Raw genomic sequence first — 24,786 nt, 5'->3', positions numbered from 1 at the left:
TCGACCTCACTTCAAGCAATGCCTCGCGTTGGGCGCGCGCGTGGTTTGCATGGACGCGAGTGGCAGTTTGGTAGCGTCGACGATCCGCAAGGAGCATTCGTTCAACCGGGATACACTCCTAGTCATCCTCGCTATCACTCAGCTCGGCTTCCCGCCATAATACGAAATCGAATCGGCCATCGAGGTTGGCGCGGATATACTCCCGAATCATATCCTGAGTTTCCTCGGTCAGATCAAAGTCTGGATCGGCTGCCATCAGCAATAAATTGAAGCCTTTCTGGTTTTCTGCATCCAGACTCATTAAAAATTCCATGATCTGATCAGAGTGGAACTGGGTCATGGCGTATAGCGTCAGGTTCTTCAGATGCTTGAGCTGAGCGAGAGGTGGGAGAATGTCCGCCGTGACCTCGCCACCACTGGTCCAGAAATCTTCAAGGAGTGGGAGGCTGAGTGCTAGAGCAATGATGTGCTCTTCTGTGAATTCGTCGGACACATCCTTCAGAGCCAGCTCTCGCAGATTGGTCAGATTGCAGAGGCCCTCAACCATGATCTGAAGGTCGTCAGGCGTAGTATCCTCCCCGTTTCCCTTGAGCCACACCGATTCGAGTGATTTCTGCTCTGCGAGTGCGCTGTGGAAGAGCTGGGCATTGACGTTGCGGACGGTATAGCCCTCAAGGGAAAGCTTGGTCAGTTTGACCTTTGGAGAATGCAGGACGCGAGAGAGCAGCGCAGGTCCGTCGAAGAACTTTTTCAGGCTAATATCCCGAAGCTCTGTACACGAGCTGAGCCACTCGACCACCTCGAGAAACACATCGTTATTGAGCTCCTCAAGCCGTACGGTGCCAAAATTGTCGTCCAGCTTGAGTGTATGTATAGAAGTGCAACCCTTTAGCGCGTTCAGGTTCCGCACTGCGTCTTCGTTCAGGTTGCCCAGTTCCAATTGCTGCAGCTTCCTGTGCCGCCCGAGTGCTTCGAATGAGAGCTTCCCAATATTGTTGAAGCTGATCATCTCAAAATAAGTGATTGTATCTGGCTTGAGCTCAGTGAGAAATGCCGCAAATAATTCGTCTGCATCCGGGGACATCCACTCGTGAAGGGTAAGGTTCCTAAAGTTCTCACAGTTCTCAGCGATCGCTTGGCCCGCGCCATCGATCAGTGCATCTCCCTTCCAGAGAACCATGGTCTCGAGTCTAGGAGAACGCGAGATCCATCTTGGTAGGAACCCTGGGCTGATATGACCGTCAATCTCTTCAAGCAGCGTGGTCTTGGCAGTGACTGCCTCTCCGATGGCGTTGACTGTCGCAACGATATCCACGACTTGTCTCCTATATTCCATCTTGGGGAAATGAAAAGGACGCAGTCTACCCGCGAAAAAGGCTGTTCGAATAGCGCCAGTAAAATTCATGTCTTCAAGCATTAATGATAAGTTTCGAAAGTCCAGAGTCTTGATGTAACGGCAGTAGGGTTTGTAGGTGAGGTCGTCGTCAAGACTAGATAACGTGATGGAGCGCCACAGCACCGTCCATCTGCGGAAGAACTGTGCATGTTCGGCATGTTTCGTAACATAGTCACCAGGCCGCTGTTTGAAATCCAGATCATCCCTTTGCTCAAATGCCGGTGAGAATTGGTGTAATCTGGAACGCGTTAGATTTGAAGGTCCACTTCCATCTACCAAAAGCGCAAACTCACTGATATATTGTTCGGAGCGCTGGATCTGCAAATGACTTTGAGCTGAGGGCACACTTGAAGAGCGAGCTGAAGTCCCTGTCATTTCCGAGCTCTTGGCATATCAAGGATAAAATTTCGTCAGGCAGGGTCTCGCCTTGATAGAAAGCCATGGTCGACTCTCTGGTCTGCTCTGGACGAGTTAGGCCTTAATGGAGATTGAAAATAGAGAGGTAACCATGGATTGAAAGGATAGCCAAGAGGCAAGAAAAGCAGCCAAGAGGCAGAGAAGAGAAGCTAGATATCAAACTGATTCGACGCACAGACTACTGGAAGATGGGAAATGCGGTGGTGCTCGATGATGGTTCGATGGCATTTGTTGATCTTTGGAATCTTCACACAAGTCTCAGCGAGTCTTCAGGCGACGTTCACGATGACGTCAACGCGTCTGCGAATTTGCGCGTCGGACTCGCGATTCACCGTGTCAGCGTCGACGAAGTGCAACAGCGCTTCCACAGAGACGAAATGACCCTCAATGCCGACTCTGCTGTTCACTGTCGCTCCGTCTGGAGTGGTGCATCTTCACGACTTCCTCACCTGCCTGGCGAGATTCGATGAAGATGTCTCACTCGAGGCCACACCTCAATTCGTAAGTCGTCGTGCTGCTGTCGATGCCGTGGCTCTGCTCGACTAATAGAACAAGCTGCGGTTCTCGAGTCTGAACATTTCCAAAACTGCTCATGCGGCATTTACACTTGACTCGTCCTTCTTCACAAAGTACCACTTCTCACCGGGTCCGAGGCCTGCATCAGGCCCAGCTCCGCAGAAGCAATGGTCATGCAAGATCCAGAATCGGGTACATGGCTTCTCACCTCGCGCCTTAGCAAATGTCTGATCGTGGTAGGCACTCTTGTCCATCTTCAAACGCCGACTGGGCGATCGAGACAGAGAAGGTGGGCTCGAAACATGCGACTGCGAGTTGCAGGCCAATCCAGACCAAGCAGAATGCCGACTGGTCTTTCGACTAAACTGCCGTCAGGGCATCGTCAAGACATATCGACTGTTCTACGAACCTGGAGAGATTATGCATGCGGCATTTGACAAGCTGGGGTCGACCAACTACTGGACCGCCTCCTCACGAACTCTCAGAGACGTGGTGGAATACTTTGGGCCCAAGACTGATCAACTAGATTGGTACTTTCAGAATGGAAAGGTGACCTTTACCAGCTATACCGAGAAGATCCAAGCTGGCAGAGGTCTGTTACACTGCCGCAGCCGTCGGGACCGGGGACTGACTGAAGCGCAGAAATTCTCAAGCAACCCATGCACACTTCTGTTGCGGTGGAGCGAAAGGATTTCAACGATTTCAACGTCCAGGAAGGCCTTCATATTGGCACGATGGTCAAAGACTTCCGATCGATCATAGCTCATGCAGAGACTATGCGGACTCCGGTCACGGCAAGATACTCACGTGGCAACCGACCGATGCAGATCAGTTACGGAGAAGGTGGCCTTGCAGCGGAATTTACCCTGATGACCAGAGGGTTGGCAAATGTCCCCAGCAATGCTTCAAACGCATCAACTACGACCACACCGGCACGAGATCTCTCCATGCGCCCGGCATCACGCAACTCTGAGACTCCTGCTGCAACCTCAAGAAGTATGCAGACAAACCCTCGACCGGCAGTGGGCGTAGCGAGGGACATGCCTCCTCCCCCACGGACCTCACTGCGTGATAGAGAGAGCATGGCGCAACCGCCTCTTGCCAAGTCCGACTCACTAAACTCTGCGGCACCCCCTTCCGCAAGCATCGACCCAAATAGTCTTTTTATCCCAGCTGATGAGGATGACCAACAATGGGATGAACCCAACTTTGAGCAAGAGCCAGACATTGTAACATGGGACAATACTGCGGATAACGCCCTGTCCGCACCCAGCTCGACACGGCTCATTCGAGACTCAGAGATGCATTCTTTTGCCTCGGTGCAGGAGCAAGAACAGCAGCAACCAGGCAGGGAGAGTCGTCCGACCAGATCGAGGTTTCCCGCAGAAATTGCCCCAACACAGAGGCTGTCGCAATTCAAGGGTATATTCGACTAATATATCAGCCCAAAACTGTCGCGGTAATGTTTGTCTCGATGACTCACCGTGGCAGTCTGCCTGACTTGTTGTTCCATATTCTCGGCTCTGCCGCCCAGTGTGAGTCATATCGTTGTCACTCAGACTGGGATTCAAGGATAAAGGGACGACACTCAAAGACTTGTCTCAAATCAGCCGAGCCAGTTGGATTAGCGGTTGAAATCGTCGGGCCCATGACCTGAAGAGCGGAGGTTCGAATCCTTCACTGGCTCAACAACGTCTGCTTTTTGCGTTCCCAGCAGGATAGCTCGAGTTGTTTTGCGTGCCTTGGCGTACTTGTGGCCATGGTGAGGTCGGCTGCAGCATGTCAACCGATGTAGCCAAAGGGAATGGAGCATCTATCGGGGCGTAGCTTTGGTCCCTTCACCGTTCATCTGCGCCACAGATCACGAACGTCGTGGCGCACCCAGCAGCGACATCCCTCACAACGGTACCTTGGTCAAGTTGAGGCAGAGGAATCACATTCCACCGATCGACCACATTCCCCTTGCCATCGACCTGTTCTCCACAATTACCATGCTCTCCCCATCCCCATGCAATAACCTGTCCCTCCACGGTAAGAGCGACGCAGTGTTCGCTCCCAGCCGCCATGGTGCATACAGCCGGCAGATTTGCTGGAGCAAACTGCCCGTGGTTGTTTTTGCCCATACTCTTGACCACTGCAGAAGAAGAACCTCCCGACGGGGACAAAACATGGACGGAGCTCCATCCCGAGACAGCCATATCGTCCTGTCCGAACAACCACTCCGCGTCCCTGTTCCCAGACATTGAACCCCAAATGACTAGCTTTTCGCCTCGTCGTAGGAACACGGTGTATTCTCTTCCCAGGATGACCCTCTCCGGCGCGAAAGGCAGTAGTCGTCTCCCGTCCGATCCGACATCAAGCCTGCGCGCATCCCGTAGGATTTTCTCCCTTTGATATTGCTCGCCGAGCTGTCCTTTCCGGGAAGCGCCCCAGCCGTATACCTGACCATTGGAGAGAAGAACCACCACATGGGCCATGCCCGCCTCGATGGCTGTAATGGTGACCTTGTCCTTGACATCCGTGTAGTTTGTGACAAACGCCGTCCACATCTGCTGTGCCCCGGTCGCAGAAGTCGTAGAAGAAGTCGTAGCCGCGGGAGTGATGCAAGAAGCAGTAGCGGAAACACTACAAGAACCACCGAAATTACCCCAGCAGACAACAACTCGCCCACCTACCACTGCGAACGAAACGTCCCAAGAAGCGGCCACGTCTGTGATGGCCTCGCCGTCACACTCGCCGTCACACTCGCCGTCACCGTCACCCTCACGCGCACAAAACTCCAAAATCCCCTTCGTCACCTCCCTGAATATATCGTCGTCGGCCTCACCCCCGACGCCGCGCAACCCGCCCGCACCACGTCCAGCGATAAACACGCGACCACGATCCGTCAGGACGACCGTGTGGTTTCCGCCCGCGACGATCTTTCTGATATCACCTATTTCGGAGGGATCGAGATCCTGGCCACGCCGCTGCGTCGCTTGTGAGGGAGATTCGCCGCCGCCGCCGCCGCGGCGCGCTTCTTGATCATCAGATACCTCCAGCCCTACCCCGGCTTCGGCCTCGGTCTCGTCATCGATCTCAGCCTCCACCGCGAAAATACATCGTTGCGGAACCGATGACACGTCCTCTGCGTGCCCGACGCCTAGTTGGCACGAGGAGTTGGAGCCGAGGGCATAGACGCTGAGAGTGTTCGAATGGGCGGTCGGCATGTTGCAAGCCTCATGGTTTGTCATCTCATGCCATGCCTTATCCTATCATGATATAACCATGTCATATGGTTAATTTCGCTTTTGCATGGTGGTGCTGTAATTAATGTGGTTCCGTGAGCGGATTTGACGTCGTCAAACCCTACGTCGATACTCACTCCCGTTGGGCGTTTCGATCCGCGACGACGTCCGTACTGGCTTTGCCACTCTCTGTGGTGAATCCAAATTCTACCTAGGTATATTTATTCCGCGTAACGTGAAGAGTGAGTGAGTTTGGTCGAAGAATAAAGGATGATACATGCGTACACCGGGAAAAACATCAGTGGCAGACTTGGGCTTGGCATACCAGGACAAGGCCGAATACATTTGAGACTCCAGAAACGCAGGATGGATAAACCATCTCTAGAAAGACCTTATGGCATCCAGACTGAACAATGTCTAACACGTAGCTCGGCCGACACGACTATATACATATCCTCATTTCTCATGAACACGTCACGTCCCGTCGAGTACTAAGTAAGGAACCTTCCCTGCTATCATTCCGGGCTCATTTATCACGACGCAAAAACACAGCAAACCACCGCCCGATGGCAAGACCACTTGCTCGCAAGTTGGTGTCGACATACTTCCCTCCCCAAAGCAACCCAGTCTTGATCCCTTTAATCGAATAGTCCTGCCCCGAAACGGGTGGATGCCACCCTACAACCCTCTCCACCATTCCGATCGGAGGACTTTCACCTGCGCCTTCAACGGCGTGTTTGCGCTTGAATCCCCGACAAGCACGTCGAAGGTATCCTTCTCCATGACCCAAGCATCTCTGGCCTCGTCCCAGAAGCTTGTGGCATATTTCTTCGAGATAGTAATCTCGACCTTCTCGCTCTGGCCAGCCTTGACGAAGACCTTAGCGAAGCCCTTGAGCTCTTTCTTCGGTCGATTAATGCTGGGTTTGTGTTGCGAGAAGTAGACCTGCACGACTTGGGCTCCGTCGACCTTGCCCGTATTTGACACTGTAGCCGAGACGAGGATATCAACATCGTCATCGGCGACGGAGAGGTCCGTGGTGTCGAACTGCGTGTAGCTTAGACCGTGGCCAAAGGGGAACGCGACTTCTCTGTTCGTCTTCTCGTAGAATCGATAGCCAATGTAAACGTCTTCGCCGTATATCGCTCGGTTCCGCTCCGACTTGTAGTTCAAGAAGGCCGGGTTGTCTTCGTTTCTGACGGGAAAACTCAGAGGCAGTTTGCCGCTGGGGTTGGTGTTGCCAAAGACCACGTCCGCGATGGCGTTGCCTGTCTCATTACCGCCGTACCATGCTTGAACCACGGCTGGGGCATCTTCAAGCCAGGGCATCGTGACAGGAGTGCCGGACTGGATAACGATCGCTGTGTTGGGGTTGGCGGCAAGGACAGCCTTGATCAGTTCGTCGCTGCCAGGTGGCAAGTCCATGTGCTCCCGGTCATAGCCTTCTGACTCCCACTCGCCGTTCAGCCCGGCGCAGAGAACGACTTGGTCAACCTCCTTTGCCAGTTGGACAGCTCGTTCAATCTCCGTCGCGATTTCCGCTTTCCGCTCAAGTCCAACCCGCAGCCCGCCAGCGCCGAAACCAGTGGTGCCGGGGCTGCTGAAAGTCATGGTGGGTAGGGTACCGAAGGTGACCTTGATGTCGTACGTCTTTCCCTCTTCCAGTTTCAGTCTTCCGATTTCCTCTGCGGTGCCGGCACCAAAGAACGAGTTCCCAGGACGTTGATGGGTCTCATTGTCGACCACAACTTCTCCGTTCACAAAGATCTTGCCGGTCCCGGCACAGCACATGCTAAAGTCGTAGTCTGTCGTCTGTTCCGGGGTAAAGGTGCCGTTCAATTCGAGCCAGTATAAAGACGACTTAATCAAAGGATGCTTGTAGTCGACAAGGAGGATATCCGATTTGTTCACAAAGACTTCGTCAACGGCTTTGCGACTAGTCACCGAAGGCGGGTCCAAGAAGACTGTCATGGTCAACCCATTATCACCCGACTTCGTTTTGGTCAACCGTGTCATCAGTGGCAGAGCTTTCCAGGCTGGCGCGCCGAGAGCATATTTCGCTTCTGGCACTTGCTCTCTAATCCCATCGAGAGGGCTGATGGCGTAGTACGGCAGTAATGAAGCCGAGCCACCTCCACAATAGGATGCATAAGCCGCGTTGGGACCGATGACGGCCGTCGTCTTCTTCTTGTCGAGCGGCAAAAGATTGTCGTTGTTCTTCAACAAGACCAGGCCGTTGGCGGAAAGAGTGCGGAGGAAGGCCGAGGTTTCAGAGGAGTCAATCGTGGTTTCCGGGGCATTTTCAGGGATGCCCAAGGCCTGGGTCTTCTTGACGAGCTTGAGAACCTCTCGAACTCTATCATCAACATCGGGTACAAGAAGCTTGCCACAACCTAGGGCTTGATTGATCAAGTGTGCACGGATGTAGGAAGGCCCGGGCATTTCCAGGTCGAGCCCTGCTTTGATAGCTTCCGTCGTCGAGTATGTACCGAACCTGTTGTTGTCAGTGATCCGAACAGTCCATGAATTTCTTGTCCTTGCTTACCAATCGCTCATTGTCAATCCATCGAACCCCCATTCCCCTCGAAGTACATCCTTGAGCAATCTCGGGTTTTCGCTGGCATGCGTACCATTGACTTTGTTGTACGCCGTCATATAGCAGTCTGGTCGGGAGTCTCGCTGAGCAATCTGGAATGGCATCAAGTAGATTTCGCGGAGTGCTCGCTCCGTTAATATGCTGTCAACAGCTTGTCTCTGGTCTTCTTGATCGTTACACACAAAGTGCTTGACGGTGGCGGAGACACCGGTCGACTGGATCCCGTTGATGGTCGAAGCGCTCATAGCACCAGCGAGATAGGGATCTTCACTGAAACTCTCGAAACCGCGGCCACCCAGCGGGGATCTCTGCATGTTGGTGGTCGGGCCTAGAATGACGGAAGCGCCTTTCGCGATAGCCTCTGTTCCCTGCAAAGCTCCGCCTTTCTTTACGAGTTCGGTGTCCCATGTTGCCGCAAGTCCCGTCCCTGGGGTAGGTCAGCCACATTCTCCGATGCCACGTAGGTCAACCTACCGCAAGGCAGACAAGCTGCAGGGACGCCGTTGAAGAAGCGAGTTCCACGGACGCCATTCGGTCCGTCCGATAATCGTATCGAGGGGACGCCGAGTCGGTGGACAGGAGCAGTATGCCAGAAATCGATACCCGATAACAGAGCAACCTTCTCTGCTATAGTCAATTGCGAGAGCACGTCTTCGACATCGAAACTCGTCTGCACAGGTAAGGAGCCCATTGTGATGTCGATGAGGAGCGGGAGAAGTAACAATAACAGAGGAGATAGGCTACGGAGAAGAGACTCGACAGAGATGCAGGGAAAGGGCAGTATTTATTGCAAGTATAGCATTGGCAGTAAATGACAAGCACAGATCTTTGCTTGACGAATGGTGAAACGAAGTATGTACCTGGGATAACTTCGGGTGCTGGAGAAAAGTGAAGTGGATGAGATTCGCAGAAACGTGATTAGGAACATAGATACGGAGGAGAATGGCATGGGGTGTGTCCGAGTAGCCCAGCCTCACCAGTAACAGGGTGATGCAGCCAGATCCACAGCTTAGCCAACGGTGGCGGAGTCGATCCAGGTACCTCGTACACTGGCAACTCGGTATACTCAGCCGGCTGCTTCAGGCGTTGTCGCGGGGGCGGCGCCGTGGTGAGCAGTCTACCGAAATCTCGCTGAGAAAGGTCCGAGAACAGGATTATTTGCCACGAGACCAGAGCATCTCCTCATCGGGGGACTTTGACCCGGAATATGCAAGGCCAATGATGCACAAGGTCAGAGATCTTACTCCGAGCAACGGGCTATTCGCGGAATGTCGGCTGATCCTGGAGGCAAACCCAGTTGAGGGAGACGGTGCTGAGGGCAATCAGGGTTTGGAGAGGAGTTTGTGCGGTTGTTTTAGGCTGAAGCCATGCTATACAGTGATTGGTAGAGCGGTTATTCCTCGGTCTAGCTAACGACGTTTAGCTCATCTTGGCGTGTTTTGCGCTGTGTTCGCCGGTCTCCGCGTATCAGACGCTTTGCTCTGCAATCCACTGCGATCCGGGGATGAACCCTACACAGTCAGGTAGGTACGGACCCGAAGCCGCCCTCCTCATACAGTATCGTACCTGAATACGTTCGGCTCAACGCCGCGTTTGTTGATCGAGGTGTTCTTTCCACGTGACGGCCAAGGTATGGTACTCCTGTGGGTGGTTGGTATCTCGAAATACTCGCGCATGATGACTTGTTGAGATCTCCGACCACCAACCTGCAGTGTTTTCTACTTTCGTCCGCAGGTTGGCTACGGTAGATGTCGAACCGCTGCCATCTGGGAACGTGCATGGACTTGGCAAAGGATTCGTCCTGCATGACGGCTGAGAAGCATATCAGCATTCGGATTTCACGTGGTGGTGCACTCCATCGAAGCTTCATCAGCCATCCCAGCACATCGGATCGTCCTTGCGCGGCGATTCCCATCTTACGCACCTTAGCTTTCATCTTCTTTCAAGCACAGCTTCCACAACCTCCCACGTGGCTCCTTTGACCACAATCTGGTCCCCGAGCTTCCTATTGTCGTCGCAAACCCACATACAGGGCACCGAGACTCCAGTATCAGAGGGAGTGTTGTTACGCCAATCCGGAATCCAGCCCGTGCTCGCTGCTAGGGGTTGTTCACCACCTGCAGCAGTGCTCGAGGTGCGGTCAGCTTCAAAGATACCCCTAGTCCATCTCTCAACCAAAACTGCATCTGCTCCGACAGGTTGACCTTCGCGGTCTCCCGACTGCTGACGCACGATGCCTTGGCAATAGTTGCCTATTCGAATGATGGTTCCTCCGTTCCCGTTTCGTAGCGAGGGTGCCTGTCCCTCATGGTCGTTCGGCATTTGTATAATCTTTGCGACGATGCATGGGACGAGCTCGAGCTCGGGCTCCCCAGCAACATCCGGACTGGTCCAATATTCCTTGTACATTTCGACTTTGCCTGATTTGGGGTTCTGCATCATGCCGACCTCCATGCAGTCCCCGTTTGGGAGGAGGAACATATCACCCTCGTCAGAAATGCCTGGCCCTTTCGAATCGATCTCATGTTCCCACACGCAGTGCGCTGAGTAACGCATTTCGATGCCATCGACGCCCAGGAAAGTTGTGCTCGAAGTCCCCGAGAACGCCCAGAACGATGGGTCTGACGCTATGGGCTTGCCCAACTCTCGCTTGCGAGGGAATCTGATGTCAACAAAGTCAGATTTTGTCGAGGTCAAGACGAGGGTATCTGTATCTTCGTAAGGTGTCCCGTAGCCCTGTCATGCAGGTGAAAGTCAGAGGAAGGACACCAAGGCTGGCCTGGCTCGCAGTACTCGTCACACCGTCGAGCATCGCCCGATGAGCCAGTATTAGTTTCGAGGTAAGAAGGCGTCATTTTCGCACATCTGCAAACCGGACACTTACCCAAGCGATGCCGTTCCTCGACGATATTGAGGGTTTCTGCAAGAAATCCTTCTTCCACTGGGGAACGTTCTGTTCTTCTGGTTGGCCGCTGTCGTGCGTCTTGTCCTTGCCTATCGTCCCCAGCTTTTCCCCCAGCATGCCGTAGATTTCCATGGCTGGCAATAACAGTCAAGACGGATTCAGCTGTTGTCAAGTGATAGTAGCAGCTAGATGCCCAATGTAGTTCGCCAATTCGACTGGCAAATATAATTAGATATTCGACTTTTGGGAAGCCACAAGATCCAAACCACGGCTTCCTAAACGCGGTCAAGTCCGTCGCGCGTACCAGCAATTATCAATGTTCTCGTTTCTAGAAAAGAATTTTTGTAGCGCTCGATTTACTTCAACTCCGACAGTAGCATTTGCTGCGCTACAGGTGCAATTGTATCGAGCATACGGTCATAAATCTGGTGCACATGGTCGGTAGCGCCTGCAAACTCGGTGATGTGACGGCACCAGACCATGCAGCCCACACCCTCTGCGGCATCGCTACCACCCAACACTTGACCGGTCGTCTTAATCGGTGCGGATCCACCATGGTAGCGGCGTCCTGCAACCTTAGTCTCCTCGCTCCAGACACACGCCATGGGCGTCTTCAAGAGGTAGAGAGGCTGGGCATTGCCCAGTCCTCGTCTGCGCCTAGCCGGGTCTAACGGGCCCGTTCATGACCTTGAACACCGTGTTCTCCAGATAGGCATTTCACGAGCCCACTGATCCTTGCAGCATACCACTGCCGCGGCTAGAGAAGATGCCCATGATGCCAAAGCCCAAATAGAACAAGGCCAGAGGGTAAGCCACCAGGCCTCTCATACCCTTCATGCGCCCGACACTGACAAACATGCCCGAGCTGCTAAATGTGCACCACCCGACTGCCATAGCGGTCAAGACATAGCCCATAGCCGTGTCCATGGGCACGGCAACCCCAAACAGCGCAGTGAAGACAAGCGGCAAGAAACAGTACCCTAGCACACTCGCGCTTCGCGAATACGTCAACGTACTCGAAAAGTGTCCGCCGCCGTGTCCATCGCGACCCTGATGATGATCCCTTTGCGCCTGAGACATCTGGTCTGAATCACTCGGGTCGATAGGCGGCGTCATGAGGGCAAACATCCAATGTAACGCGAACGAGCCGAACAGGGCAATGCCGTAGATGTAGCCGTAGAAAAACTTGCCCGACAGGGCGAGGAATGTGCCGTAGAGGACGAGAAAAAGGAGACCACCGTAGAGGTCGCTGTCGTCCATGATGTGTGGAGAGGGTCGGGTCCACGGGTTTAATACCGTCAAGGTCTTTCATATCGTGTTAGCGAAAACAGTCTCGGAATCTTCATGGCCGTCACATCCTTACCTTGGTCTTGATATGTCCGAAATTCACGCCCAACTCCTCCATCAACCCGGGCTCGCCTTCATAACCTTCCGTCCCAAATGCGGCGAGCCAGCCCATCCTGAGACCACCGCTAGAGTCGCCCATCCTGCCGCTCACGCCCTGGATGCCAGGACCCGCTCCAAAAGCCCCGGAAGAGCCTGTACCATATGCTGAGAATGCATTGGCGGCGTTTCCACTGCCGCCATAACCCCCGTACGAAGCCTGCGACGGCGTGGTATGTCCCGAGACGTTCGAGTATGAGGACGGGTAGAACTGTAGATTCGCGGCACCTGCTCCCCCTCCACCGCCGGCCCCAGGGCCATATGGTTGATTGTAGTAGGACATGACTGTGTTTGGAGAGGCCGTCGAGGCCAAGGGAATGGTGTGTGCGCAGTCTCGTGGGACGGAAATGCAGGGTCAAATGTGGAAAGAGACTCAGGGACCCCGCCCTGACGGATACAGACGAGGCGTCGTGATCTTCTGCGTATATCCAGACGCCTTCGTTGCAAGGATGAGCAAGCTGCGACAGAAGAATAATGCTACGATGTTGCCTTGGGACATCAATATGCAGATGTGTTCAGAACCGCCTTGGAGCCGAACTCCGCAGTGTCGACATTCTGACTGGCTGGATTTTGGCCAATTGCCCTCAGCCTCGCCTCGGCCTCCGCGCAGCCTCGTCAATTCATGCTACTGTAGTGTCGTAGTTTTGTTACCTAGGCAAGCGGAATGGTCGGTTCATCGTCCGCGGGCACGGCTGTCATTATGTACAAACTCCTTTCAGGTCGTTACTACTACAGGAAGTTGATGCCGATACCGAAAGACACCCCTTTCCTAGCCTCTTCGTGTTTCCGGACCACCAGTGGGAGTGAGAAGTTGAGTTCGAATCGTGCCACTGGATGCGCGTAAACTAGCCCTATGCCCGCGGACATGGTTGGCAGCCCATTTCCCATCTCGGAGATGGCATCGGATACACTCTGCCTGACTTCCTGGCTTGTCATCGCCCCCTCCTTCTCCGGGTTGCTGATCGCCAATAGCCTTCCACCATTGACGAAAGCTTGTAGTCGGAACGGTCTGTCCTTGCCAACCTTTGGAAGTGGCACGAGGAGGTTCGCGCTTCCGGCCGCATAGAGGTCGCCGCCGACTGCATCTGGGCCGTCGTGCGGCCCTAAACCTGATAATCTGAACCCTCTCACGTCTGTTGGTCCCCCGAGCTGGAATCGATCATTGATCCTTGACATTTCTGGGTTTTGCTTCGATCCGAGTGTCAACGGGTACAGAAGCCCAGCACGCAACCCTGTTGTGAAAGTCACACCACTGTCACCCTTGATTCCGGGAATGGGAATTGACGTTGCTGACTGTGACTCGACTTCGGTTTTGAGGAAAGCCACATCTCCCTGCAATGGGCCCCAGCCCGCCAATTCTGTTGAGGTCTTCGCATAGTATCCCCGGGTTGGTAGCATTGGACTATCTCTTCGTTCTTTCGTCCATGCGTGTGATATGCTGCTCTTGAAAGAGTCACCCGCCTCGCTCTTCACCGTCTGTGAAGCATTCTGTGCCAGACCAGTTATCTGTCGCCAGACGCCGTTGTAGCCTAGCTCATGGAAAGATCCAGCCGAGCTCAGCCACCGAAACTTCGACCATCCTCCCCTCAACACTTCCTCGTGACTGGCGAAGCCTTTCTGTGTCGCGCTCTGCAAGCCTCCAAGCTGGAAGCGCAGGTCTGGATTGCTAAGCACTGGGGTATCGAAACTCGCTTGATATGATGACCGCGTCCGTGTGCCTATCGAGGCGTTTACGTCCAGGGTTTCAGCGCCGCCCAGCAGGTTTCGCCATTGGACATTCGCGTAGGCTGATCCTTCGGCGTTGCCCAAGTCCGTCCCTGTCTTTGCAAATATCCGACTTTTCTCTTTCACCGAGTAGTAGACAGCGACATCGGTTGGGGTCGTTGTGGGGTCGGTCTGAGAGGGTTTGTCCAGGTAAACAGAAACGGGTTCGTGGTAGATGCCTATAAATCACAATGAGACAAGGCCGCCATAGCTCCAGGGGTTGACAAACCAAACTTTCTAAGCTTCTCCGCCGTTTTGGCGACTTCACGGATCAGCTCACTCTGGGTATATGGTCTGTCGCGATTGCTGGACAATAAGGGATCCACGACCCTTCGGAGAAAGCCATGCCTTGTGTTTGGACTACCCAGGATCGTGACAGAGGAAACGGTGGAAGGCAGCGTCGAGTTCTGGTCAATCAGATCCGCAAGACGCTGTTGCGATAGCTGGAAGGTGCTCTCCAGACGTCGTGAAATGGCGGCTTGCCGTTCCTCCAGTTCGGCTGGGTCAGCTCTCTTTAGCAGCTCGAAGATATTGTCCTCCCCACCAGTTTCGGCCATTGCGGCCAGACGAGCTCCCGGAGCTTTAATTGTCGAGATGAGTGAGCACAAAGACTGAGTGGGAGACGGGAGCTGCGACTACAACTGCCTTGTAGACAAGTCTGCAGACCCGCTTTTAGCCGCTGCCGATCAGCTCTCGGGATACCTTCTCTAGTTGACCATCGCTATGACGATCCTCCAACTGCGGGCGGCCGCTGAAAAGGACATCTACTCAACTACTGCTTGACTTGATCGTGTGCGCCTTCTAACCAATCTCCTACCTGTCCAGTTCCCATCACATACTATGTGCTCTGGTGCCATATCTTGACGCTCATTGTATCCCGTGTGCAACATCCACCCCTGTAGCGCAGACAGTGCCTCGGCTCCGAGACTCCCACCCAGCTGCGAATCATGGCGACAAGCGCTGCGCATAAGAGATTGACGAGAGAATACGCCAACATCCAGAAGTCCCCTCCTCCGTTTATTACGGCTCATCCAAATGAGAGCAACATTCTAGAGTGGCATTACATTGTGACTGGCGCTCCCGGCACACCGGTAGGACTTCATGCTGGTCCATAGATTTGATTGCTAATGAAGTCAATAGTATGAGGGCGGCCAATACTGGGGAACCCTGATCTTTCCGCCCGATTGTAAGTCACCCGAGTCGCCAAAGGCCTGTCCTACCGATGTTTGGTTGCACCCTTGATATTAACCAGTGCTAATGGATTCTGCAGATCCTTTCGCCCCGCCGTCTATAATGATGCACACTCCTTCAGGCCGTTTCCAGACTTCTACGAGATTGTGCCTTTCCATCAGTGATTTCCATCCGAAGTCGTTCAACCCCGCGTGGTCTGTATCGACCATTCTAATAGGCCTTATGTCGTTCATGAACGGTGAGGAGATGACAGCTGGTAGTATTGGTGGCACTGTACAGGAACGCAAATTTTTGGCAGCGAGATCGAGGTGGTGGAACTCAACTGGTGGTGGAACGGCCTCGAAACCTGTGCCAGGTGTCCAACGCAGTATCAAGGGCATCGGTAATGTTAAAGCGGGAGATGGAGGCGCCAAGTTTAGAGCTGAGTTTCCCGAGGAGCACGAAGAGAATGTCAGCTGGATTCATCGGCACCGCATAGATCCAGCTACGGGTCGGATGCTCCCCGACGCCGAGGGGCAGGAACCGATCAACTGCTCCCCGGAGACGAAAGCCCTGCGTCGGATACTAGGCGGCAGTACGGGGGTCGGTGCCGTGGTCCAGGGCGGCCAGGCCGCGCGGAATGCTGGTCAGGGCTGGATCTGGCGGCAGAAATTGTGGATCTTTGCTGGCTGCGTCGTCATGTATGTCATGCTTGCAAGGATATTCGGCGAGGGAGAAGGCATCTCATGACGAGCGATATGAACAAGCGAACTTGGCATTCAGCATGCGGCTCTTGCGGCGTTATCAGCGGCAAAATCTGCATCGGGACATGGTTATCTCAGGAGAGGACGGGTTACTAAGTTTTTCTCGCACGAGCTGTTTGGTGGCTGTGCAAAGGTGCAAGATGCAATGTACAAGCGAAAAGGAGTTGTTTCGGGACAGAACCACCGGCGGGTCTTCTGTGGCCAGACTAGGTTACACGACTTGATTTCGCCGAGATCAGGTCCTATAGACCCAACGTACGTGCACATGATTGGGTAGGCCGTGCTTTTTCTTCGCGGTCTGGATGCTGTGCAACGTCGTTGGTTACACAGCTTCATAAGGCTCCGCGGAGACTCGAGTGGTGCTCCGACGGACTGGTCTTGCATATGGTAGGAATCGCACTTCCGTGTGGCGTCAAGGGGTCGAGCAGAAAGAAGATGACTCTCGCAGCTGCATGCTCCGTACTCTGTACCAATACTGTGTACGGCGATCACACGTCCAGGCGGATCAGGTACCCCGACCCGCCGCTCTTGCGAGCATGAGAGTTCTGTTGCATCCGGGCCTGTCTGCGACTGAACCCACCTCGCACCTGAGGCAACCTGGTGGCACGAGCGTGCTACTAGATCGGAACAGGAGGTGTAGGCCACCAAGACTAGCCAGCTCCACTCGTGGACAGGTACTGCGAGCATGGCATCCGTTGTGAACGGGATGGTGTCACCTAGGAGTGGATACGAAAAATGTTCACAGCGCTGTGTCCAGGGAGCCACAATGCCAATGCCTTGTCACCGGCGACTCTGATGGGACTTTGCCGACCATGCTGGCAATGAGCACCCCTTGACAAAGCCGCCGAAATACCCGTCCACAGGCGTGCGTCTGCGCTGCGTCGGTTCCGGTGCCGGGAGCTCCAAGCGAAACGAAGGGAGGAAGGATCTGCGTCATGGACGAGCACCATCCAGGATGGCCGAAAACATTTTTTACTCAGTCTGTTCTTCAGTGTTTTAAAGATGCAGGCAGTTGGAGCAAACTTTTACATCAGCGATTGATCCCCAATCTGGTCGCGAACTCGATCTATTGTTTAGCTTTCTGTTAGCTGACCTTGCGGCCCCGGGCACGAAGATCCTTCTCGCCTCGCCCCAGTCCCTGATGGCTCTTCGAGAACCTCCCTAGCCAGAAGAAGCTCACTCCTTCCTCATCAGCAGCCTAACGGTTCCACCCAGCTCGCCAGCTCCAGATTCTGGCTGGCGCTAAACGATCTGCTAGGCCCGCCTAAGGAGTCGGTCAAGCTCACCCTTTGGCTCCTGCGCTTCGGCGCTCTCCACTTGCCTATCACTCACCCACTCACTCACCATGCTCTCAACCTCGAATAGCCTCATCCCATTGTTTTCCGTTAGTAACATTTCGGTGTTTATCTTGTCGAACTTGATCGTGGATCGTGGATCAGATCTGGGGCATGGCTGCCTATGGTAGAGACGCTTCCCTGTCTCTCCATAAGTTGGACCCCCCCTCGACGATCATTCCAAACTCCCTGGCTCTCCCCAATCACAACCACTGCTCGTGTAATCATGGACTAACAGCAATGACCTTTCCTTTTCTATGAACATACACTTTGAAGCCAGCTAACCGTCTGTGCACGCATCACTCGTCCCACTCCATCACGGACCACAGCCGACACCTCGTTTCCCTGTCCTGAAGTGATGGACTGGAGAGAATGCACCCTTCGTCCCGTGATACAGGTGCGAATACATCTACATCCTCGACTCACGTTGTCGAAGCTCTCATGGCTAATGAGCTCGACCCCTAGACACGGCTGACGGGTCTCATCCAAGCCCTCAGGTCCCGTCTACTACTTTCAACTTTACCTTCGTGAACCAGGCCGAGGACTTGGTCTCGTTGTATCAAAGGAAAATCATCAACAAAGAGCAGCGTCATACTATCCGCTCTCATGTTATGCAACGCGTCCGTCAATGGGAGTCGGCCCAAGGCAGAAAGAGGTCAACGGGGCGCGAGCATCCCAAAGGATCAGCCAAGTCGAAGGCCAGGAAGAAGTCTGCAGACTCCGAGACGACAGTGCGCAATGAAGCAAAAGTCAGCTGCGCCAATGACCCTCTCAATCTTGCCGAGAGCGACAGAACCACACTGATCCGTTCTCCTCGTCAATCGCCGCGTCTCAACCTCAGTCCAGGCGTCCACGAGTTCGATCCGTTTGACACTCTGCCAACCAATACATTACCCCACCAGTCGTCGGAAAGCCTGTTGCAATACTGTGAGCTGGCAGTCTGTTGCGGTTTGGCGTGATGGCAGTGCTGACGATGGGCGCAGGCTTTGACGTGATGCTTCCCATGACATTCTCCGTGGAGGTCAAGCGGACCCGTGATAGAATAGCTCGACAAGGGCTGGTCCTCAGCAGCAAAATCTCCAATCCTGCCAGTTTCCTGGGCTTCCTGGCAACCACCGCAGCGCATAGAGCAGTCATGTACGGTCGGCACAGAGATCTTGCACCCTCGAACGACAATCATGACGATCTCATCCTAGACCCAGACTACGCCAGAGCCAAACACGAAGCGACAGTGGCCGTGCGCCAGATCTTCCAGCAACGAGCAATCGTCGATGAGCAGATGCTCGAGGCATGTTTCGGGCTTATTTCTACGGCTACGGTGGTGGGCAATTTTGAAGAGGCGAGATTACATCTGAAGATCCTTGACCGTATCACTTCGCAGATTGAGCTATCTGAGCAGACCTCGATGTGGCTCCCGATTGCGAATGTGAAGATATCCGTCGGCCTCCTCGAACGCCCAGTCATGCCACTACCCTTCAAACGCGAGCCGGTACCTGACGCGACCCTACGCCGTATATCGCCTGGCCTGCCTAGCCAGATGGCGCGCCTAGGAACAAGCTTTATGCGACTCGACCAACTCAGCAACCCCCTCAGACGGCTCTTGTCGACGCAGACAGTCATTTGCCATCTTTGTGCAGCCAAAGCAGCAGATTCGCAAAGCCCCTCAGCATTGGAAACGTCGATCTTGGTGAAGAAGTCCACAGAAGCAGAATTCGATTTGCTGGCTTACCCCTACGACGCCGATGCTTTCCCCCGAAATGCTCGCCATGAGCCAGAGCTACCTGCCTTGGAAGGAATTGTTCGGCTGGCAGCTCTCGGGATGCTGTCGCTCGCGCCTCATACAATCATGCCTGCGGCCGGGAACGGACGAGCCCTGACACATCATCAAAAGAGGGCAGTTGAGAAATGGGTACTCGAGCAACACCTTTGGCACGCAGAAGCACTCCACGTCATGTGCTGGGCGCTGCTAGTGTTCATTCAGAACTCTCTGAAGCAGACAGAAGAAGCATTCTTTAAAAAGCTCCTGGCGCAGGTGACACACTATCTGGGGTTGTCGGATTGGGAAGACGTCGAGAACGTTGTATATGGATATCTTTACATTCACGGACTACAGTCGTCGACATGGAAGGCTGTCTGGTTAGATGTCTGCCGAGTCAGAGCACAGCTCTACCCTCGCGACGAAGATCGTGACGTGGTCGAAATAGCTCGGTAACGCCGTTCTGCCCTCTGCAGGACTTATGCAAGGACTCGGCGGTTGGAATCTCTCATTACGGACTGCGCGATATGAGTCAACCTCCATACAGCATTCGGCGGTACATTTACTGTCTCTTGCTTGGTCCTTTGCTTCCCTTGCGGATGATTTAGCCAACCGCCAGTGTTTTTCCAGCAAGGCTACACAACATACTCGATATCACAACAGATATCCATGAGCAGGGCTCGTTCCTATTGAGAACCGGCACCATACTCAGGCGTATGGCGCCGCTTGATGGGTTATAGATTGGCGACCGGCAGTCGAAGGAGGGCGAGTCGCCTCGGAGACTCGAAGCGATGCCTCCTACCTGAAGCTGTACATGATAGCACCAAACGTGGCGGAGGTGCCGATGTGGAAGTGCACATAGACCACGCTTGTGCTGTGGCCATAAGTCATGGTGGTCTAATCTACAAAGCGTTACATACATATTATCATAAGAGGGGCGAGTTTTCAGCGCTCCAAGGCTCAAAACGACCGGTGGTCATTGCCCAATACCACAAACTCCAATAAGCGCCTTTGCCTAATAAGCACATCCGCTCCAATGCTTCGGGTTTGTCGGTCGTCACAACGGAAATCTGAATTGGTAGTCCACATTTCTCCCCATCCCAAGACGTGGCCGTACAGCGACATGCACAGACACATGAGGCAGAGAGTAGCATTTTCGGTGACACCAGCTCATCTCACGAACCGTTTCTTTCCCTGTCCTTGGCCCGCGCAAACGCTTCCCTTGCAGCTCCTCCACTGGCCCTCCACCACACATCGCCTCCCCATCTCATGGCCCGCTCCGCCGCGGCAGTCGGACTATCCAGCGCGGGTCTGATATCCAAGTAGAACACGGGCTGGCCCGTCTCCTCCTCCACCCCGCCGCCATAATAATCAATCACGTACCTCACCTCGCGGGTCGACCCATCAGGTAACCTCCGCGAGACGTACCAATCATGCCGATCAAACGGCGGCTCCTGGCTGAAATGGCTCGGAAACACAGTGCCTAGGACCTGCAGCATCCGGGCCTTGGGCGTCGGTTCCTTCGGCCGCCCCTGAAAGCGGATGAGTTTCGGCCCGCCGTCGCTTTCGCCCTCGCCCTCGCCCTCGCCTTCGGGCGCCAGCAGGCCGAGCACCTCCCTGCGCCGCTGCGCGAGCTCGCGTCTCGCCCGTTCGAACGCCACGCCCTCCTCACCGCGCGAACACACCCTCCAGGCGGCGCTTAGCCCTTTGCTGAACAGGGCCTCCCAGTCCTCGATCTCCGCCCACGCGCCCTCGTTTAGGAAATTGTGCACCGCGACCATGGCCTCGACGTGCTCGGCGGGGGTGTCGGTGTAGCCTTTGCGCAGCATGGCGTTGTACATCTGTTGCGGGGAGGGGTATTCCCAATTGCTGGAACTGTCGGTGCGAGGGATAGAGGATGTCTCGCGCGATAGCGGCAGGGACACGGATTGAGGACTGTCGGGAGACCGTGCGTTGGAGAGCGAGGGCATGTAGTTTAGAGGGTTGAGTTTAGAGAGTGTTGAGACGTTGGCGGGTTCAGTGGGGGAGGAGGAGGAGGGCGTCGTGGCGGTGGTCCTGGTGGTTGTACTGGAAGACGGAGGTGTTGAGCGGAGGGCATGGTTTGGTGCTTTTACAGGGCAGGATGACGGTGGTGAGGTCCCGTTTGTATTTGATGGATTGGCCAGAGGAGGGAATGGGGCCGCAGACGATGTTGAGCCTTCGGACTTGTGCATCGGACATCCCGGCTGCAAAGAGAGAGCGTCAGTATATCACGGGTAGAGAAGCGTAGAAGATGTATATCCACGTACCGGAGGAGCGGCGTTGGAGGATGTAGGTACGCCATGCGGCGCGACTGTCGCGGTGCTGGATTTAGGCGTCTGGTCAGCCCAAAACCAGCCCATCGTCGCAGAAGTGAGTTGATGATTGTTTGTGAAATCACACAGAATCAACAGGTGGCCGTAAAGTGTCTTCGTGGTAAATGGACAGTGAAGGTTGGAAGAATGACGGCAACGAGGCTTTTTGCGCAGAAAGTTGGAGCTCCACTCATTCGTTCGTTCGTTCGTTCGTCTGTTCGTTCACTCCGCCTTCACTTGCACTGTGGACTTTTGGAGATGGAACCATGAGCGCGTCTTGACGGCCACAGAGGGATCCGATACAATACCTGCTGTCCCTCCTCCTGTTCCCCTACATGCAGAATCCTTTCTGACCTTGGTTGCTGGTCTTCTCTGACTTGGCCTGTGGCTTTACAATCCTCTTCGCCATCTGCGCAGCCCAGCAAAATGGCCGACGCAAAGGCATTCAAGCAGGACATGGTCGTCTCGATCCGATATCGAAATGACCTGCCCCCTCCGCCTATGCCGCCGAAGTTGCTCGATATTGATACCGGTGGCCTGGCTCAATACCTCACGACAAGTTACGCGTCCGGGCTTGCGAAACGAGAAGAACCAAATATTGAAATCGACGCCGAAGGAGGGATGCCCATAGACATGATCGGTGTGCCGGGCTACTTTTTAGGGGATGAGAGCGCAATCATGGCGCCCGAGATCACACCGGTGTTGGACCCTGCGGATCAAGCTCTGCTGATGTCGCTTGAGCAGTTGAAGAGCCAGGGCGCAAAGAACAACGTCTCGTTCCTCCGAAAGACACAATACATGACGGCCTCACAAATAGCCAAAACCACTGATCCATTCATGCGATCGAGTCCTCGGCCGCAGAAGACCGCAGGCGGCGCCAAACCACCGCCAGTCCCAATATCTCGAGATGATCCAGAAAACATCAGGAGACAGATTCAGAAGGGCTTCGATCTCGCCTATCCCGACAGTGTCCCTTACAGGCCCAAAGACGCAAAGGCAAACCCTATCACCCCTGCAGAACGAGACGCCTGGGAGCATCCCCAACATCCAGACAATCGTAAACTTCAACCGGTCGAGTTTTACCCCATCATCCCCGATCTCGAGACTGGCACGGATATGGCCTCAAACTGGCAGGCCATCAAGTTCGACAAGCCACCCCTTCCACCGCTCAAGAACGGCCGCAGAGACGACCGTATCGATGTCGGCCTCTTGATGGCCTCGGAGAACGCGGAATTGATGCCCGAGTGGCGGGCACGCAAAGAAGCTCACGAGGCAAATCCGCAGGAATACTCCGACCCTGGTCCGGAGCCGTATACATGGTTGCTATCCGTTCCTAAGCAACCAGACGCAACACCGCGCATCCGCCAACTCTTCGATGACTCCAATCCCAACAAAGACGACCCCAATCTGATTGCCCCCTTGCTCGAGGAATCGGCCGACGGCACGCCGAGACTGCCATTCGAGCGCATCAAAGTCTACACCGACGCCACCCGCCAAGAAGTCGACCCGCGCCGTGTGGTGGCCCTGTCGCTCGTCAACCCTGCGAACCTGCCGCAACACTCACGCTTCCGCAAGCACGATAGTCCTGCGGCATATTACTACCCGATCTACGAGCGCGTCAAGATGAAAGCCGATCGCGGCCAGCTCTCCAAACAGAGAAACACCCGCACTGGCCCCAGTGCCTCCTTGGAAGAAGACCTTCCCGATCAAATGATGGTGTTGTTCCGCGAACCAGATGCCAAGGAGCGGCATATCCGGAGTGAGTTCCGGGGACGTAATGACCAGAGTTTCGCAGAACAATGGGCCGAACTTGAACGGGAGGTGCAGTTGGAGGAGGAGAAGGAGCATGCGGACCGGATCCTGGACGAGCAGGGAGCGCTGCATGAGGGTGCTCAAGACGTGGCCATGGCGGAAGTGGAGGGCGCAGAGGACGCCGAGGTATCCATGAATGGTGCACAGAGGAAGGATAGAGCTGACGATCGTAACACGCCACCGCCGCCGCCGTCGGCTGTGAATGGCAATGCAGCAGGGGATGTGGATGCGGACGCGGAAGACGACGACGACGATATGCTCGACGATTGACCCAGGCCAGCCAGCCAGCAAGCCAGCCAAAGTCAAAGATCCCGATAGAAGCAAAAATTCCGAGCAGTACATACGATGTGCAAATGGACACGTTTATTGCGTTGTCGGTTTCCCCTTCCCTTGGATAACGTTCAATTGCACGATCGGCCATTCGGTCTGAAGAGCAATTGGGACCAGTCTGCACCGAGCAGCGCCGATCCGAAGGCTACTATTATTGCCGCAGCCGAGTCCATTCGGTACTCGAACAAGAAGACAACCAGTCAGATTCGATACTGCTGCACCGTCCATTCCAGAGACTCCCCACTCGGCCTCACCTCGCTCGCCTATCGCTGTGAAAGAGGCTAAACGAAGAGAAGATCGTCTGTCTCTGGATCGCCTATCGGATCCGCCGTGCCCCAAGCACGCACGAACGAATGGCCATGCATACTGTATCTCAGATGTCTACCTCTCTAGGGAAGGAGACAGAGGAAGAGGAAAGGGAGGAGCAACGGGAGTCAAGACGTGTCACTGCCTCTACTATCCGTTGACAAGGCACGCTCGAGGCACGCTTTGTGTGTGTAGGGGAGGGAGTTGAAGGGAGACTTGTAGTCGAAATGCACTTGCTCTACGCGAAGTCGGCAACATGCAAGGCTAGGCATGCCAGGCTCTATATACTCTGACATAGGAAGCCCCAGGTATTGTAGATCTCGGACTGTATTGTTAGCATTGGCAGTATTGGTCGATGAAGTGTCATATGTGACGCGTGCCTTGGATATTACTTTGTATTCTATCATGTGTGAGATTTAAGCTACAAGGTGTGAAACGCAAGATGTGAGGTGTGAGGTGTGAGGTGTGAGGTGTGAGGTGTGAGGTGTGAGGTGTGAGGTGTGAGGTGAGATATATAACTGTTATATTGCAATCCCCCCAAACGCAGACAAAAGCCAGGTCATCGCATAGCTGAAAATTCATATCCTACCTACATATGTAAGCAGCTCTATTCCTTGTCCTCGAGAATCGACCGGCGACCCTAAGCACACTGCATAGTACGGTACTATGCTCTATAGGAGAGATGTCTTAAAGTGCATTAATCACATTACATTACAT

General features: G+C 54.4%; 11 protein-coding genes and 1 non-coding gene across 12 annotated transcripts; 5 read left to right on the top strand and 7 right to left on the bottom strand.

Moving 5' to 3' along the window:
* Nucleotides 1–118: 118 nt before the first annotated feature.
* On the bottom strand, nt 119–1,838 carry G647_09664 (uncharacterized protein; the record flags this gene model as incomplete). Its single annotated transcript, XM_008725657.1, has 2 exons — nt 119–1,634; nt 1,690–1,838. The coding sequence occupies 2 exons, from the start codon at nt 1,836–1,838 to the stop codon at nt 119–121; spliced, it is 1,665 nt and encodes a 554-aa protein (XP_008723879.1).
* A 362-nt stretch (nt 1,839–2,200) lies between these two features.
* Nucleotides 2,201–3,765, top strand: G647_09663 (uncharacterized protein; the record flags this gene model as incomplete). The annotated part of the gene is made up of 4 exons (XM_008725656.1): nt 2,201–2,314; nt 2,369–2,521; nt 2,570–2,921; nt 2,972–3,765. 4 exons carry the CDS (start codon nt 2,201–2,203, stop codon nt 3,763–3,765), a joined length of 1,413 nt encoding a protein of 470 aa, XP_008723878.1.
* Nucleotides 3,766–3,942: 177 nt separating this feature from the next.
* On the top strand, nt 3,943–4,016 carry G647_09662. Its single transcript has one exon. It is a non-coding gene; the product is annotated as a tRNA-Met (tRNA).
* Nucleotides 4,017–4,167: 151 nt separating this feature from the next.
* G647_09661 (uncharacterized protein) lies at nt 4,168–5,538 on the bottom strand (the record flags this gene model as incomplete). Its single annotated transcript, XM_008725655.1, has 1 exon — nt 4,168–5,538. The coding sequence occupies one exon, from the start codon at nt 5,536–5,538 to the stop codon at nt 4,168–4,170; it is 1,371 nt and encodes a 456-aa protein (XP_008723877.1).
* Nucleotides 5,539–6,234: 696 nt separating this feature from the next.
* Nucleotides 6,235–8,843, bottom strand: G647_09660 (uncharacterized protein; the record flags this gene model as incomplete). The annotated part of the gene is made up of 3 exons (XM_008725654.1): nt 6,235–8,050; nt 8,102–8,579; nt 8,627–8,843. The coding sequence occupies 3 exons, from the start codon at nt 8,841–8,843 to the stop codon at nt 6,235–6,237; spliced, it is 2,511 nt and encodes an 836-aa protein (XP_008723876.1).
* Nucleotides 8,844–10,084: 1,241 nt separating this feature from the next.
* Nucleotides 10,085–11,189, bottom strand: G647_09659 (uncharacterized protein; the record flags this gene model as incomplete). Its single annotated transcript, XM_008725653.1, has 2 exons — nt 10,085–10,888; nt 11,037–11,189. 2 exons carry the CDS (start codon nt 11,187–11,189, stop codon nt 10,085–10,087), a joined length of 957 nt encoding a protein of 318 aa, XP_008723875.1.
* A 585-nt stretch (nt 11,190–11,774) lies between these two features.
* G647_09658 (uncharacterized protein) lies at nt 11,775–12,783 on the bottom strand (the record flags this gene model as incomplete). Its single annotated transcript, XM_008725652.1, has 2 exons — nt 11,775–12,362; nt 12,421–12,783. The coding sequence occupies 2 exons, from the start codon at nt 12,781–12,783 to the stop codon at nt 11,775–11,777; spliced, it is 951 nt and encodes a 316-aa protein (XP_008723874.1).
* Nucleotides 12,784–13,229: 446 nt separating this feature from the next.
* Nucleotides 13,230–14,821, bottom strand: G647_09657 (uncharacterized protein; the record flags this gene model as incomplete). The annotated part of the gene is made up of 2 exons (XM_008725651.1): nt 13,230–14,443; nt 14,494–14,821. The coding sequence occupies 2 exons, from the start codon at nt 14,819–14,821 to the stop codon at nt 13,230–13,232; spliced, it is 1,542 nt and encodes a 513-aa protein (XP_008723873.1).
* Nucleotides 14,822–15,211: 390 nt separating this feature from the next.
* Nucleotides 15,212–16,184, top strand: G647_09656 (uncharacterized protein; the record flags this gene model as incomplete). Its single annotated transcript, XM_008725650.1, has 3 exons — nt 15,212–15,355; nt 15,405–15,450; nt 15,535–16,184. The coding sequence occupies 3 exons, from the start codon at nt 15,212–15,214 to the stop codon at nt 16,182–16,184; spliced, it is 840 nt and encodes a 279-aa protein (XP_008723872.1).
* A 1,959-nt stretch (nt 16,185–18,143) lies between these two features.
* On the top strand, nt 18,144–19,744 carry G647_09655 (uncharacterized protein; the record flags this gene model as incomplete). The annotated part of the gene is made up of 2 exons (XM_008725649.1): nt 18,144–18,459; nt 18,516–19,744. The coding sequence occupies 2 exons, from the start codon at nt 18,144–18,146 to the stop codon at nt 19,742–19,744; spliced, it is 1,545 nt and encodes a 514-aa protein (XP_008723871.1).
* A 719-nt stretch (nt 19,745–20,463) lies between these two features.
* Nucleotides 20,464–21,669, bottom strand: G647_09654 (uncharacterized protein; the record flags this gene model as incomplete). The annotated part of the gene is made up of 2 exons (XM_008725648.1): nt 20,464–21,513; nt 21,577–21,669. The coding sequence occupies 2 exons, from the start codon at nt 21,667–21,669 to the stop codon at nt 20,464–20,466; spliced, it is 1,143 nt and encodes a 380-aa protein (XP_008723870.1).
* Nucleotides 21,670–22,047: 378 nt separating this feature from the next.
* G647_09653 (uncharacterized protein) lies at nt 22,048–23,703 on the top strand (the record flags this gene model as incomplete). Its single annotated transcript, XM_008725647.1, has 1 exon — nt 22,048–23,703. The coding sequence occupies one exon, from the start codon at nt 22,048–22,050 to the stop codon at nt 23,701–23,703; it is 1,656 nt and encodes a 551-aa protein (XP_008723869.1).
* Nucleotides 23,704–24,786: the final 1,083 nt, after the last annotated feature.

This window comes from Cladophialophora carrionii, assembly GCF_000365165.1.
Source record: "Cladophialophora carrionii CBS 160.54 unplaced genomic scaffold supercont1.10, whole genome shotgun sequence".
In the NCBI taxonomy this organism is placed as follows: Eukaryota; Fungi; Ascomycota; class Eurotiomycetes; order Chaetothyriales; family Herpotrichiellaceae; genus Cladophialophora; species Cladophialophora carrionii.
Note: the sequence above shows the minus strand (reverse complement) of the source record. Positions and strands in the feature narration are given on the sequence as shown.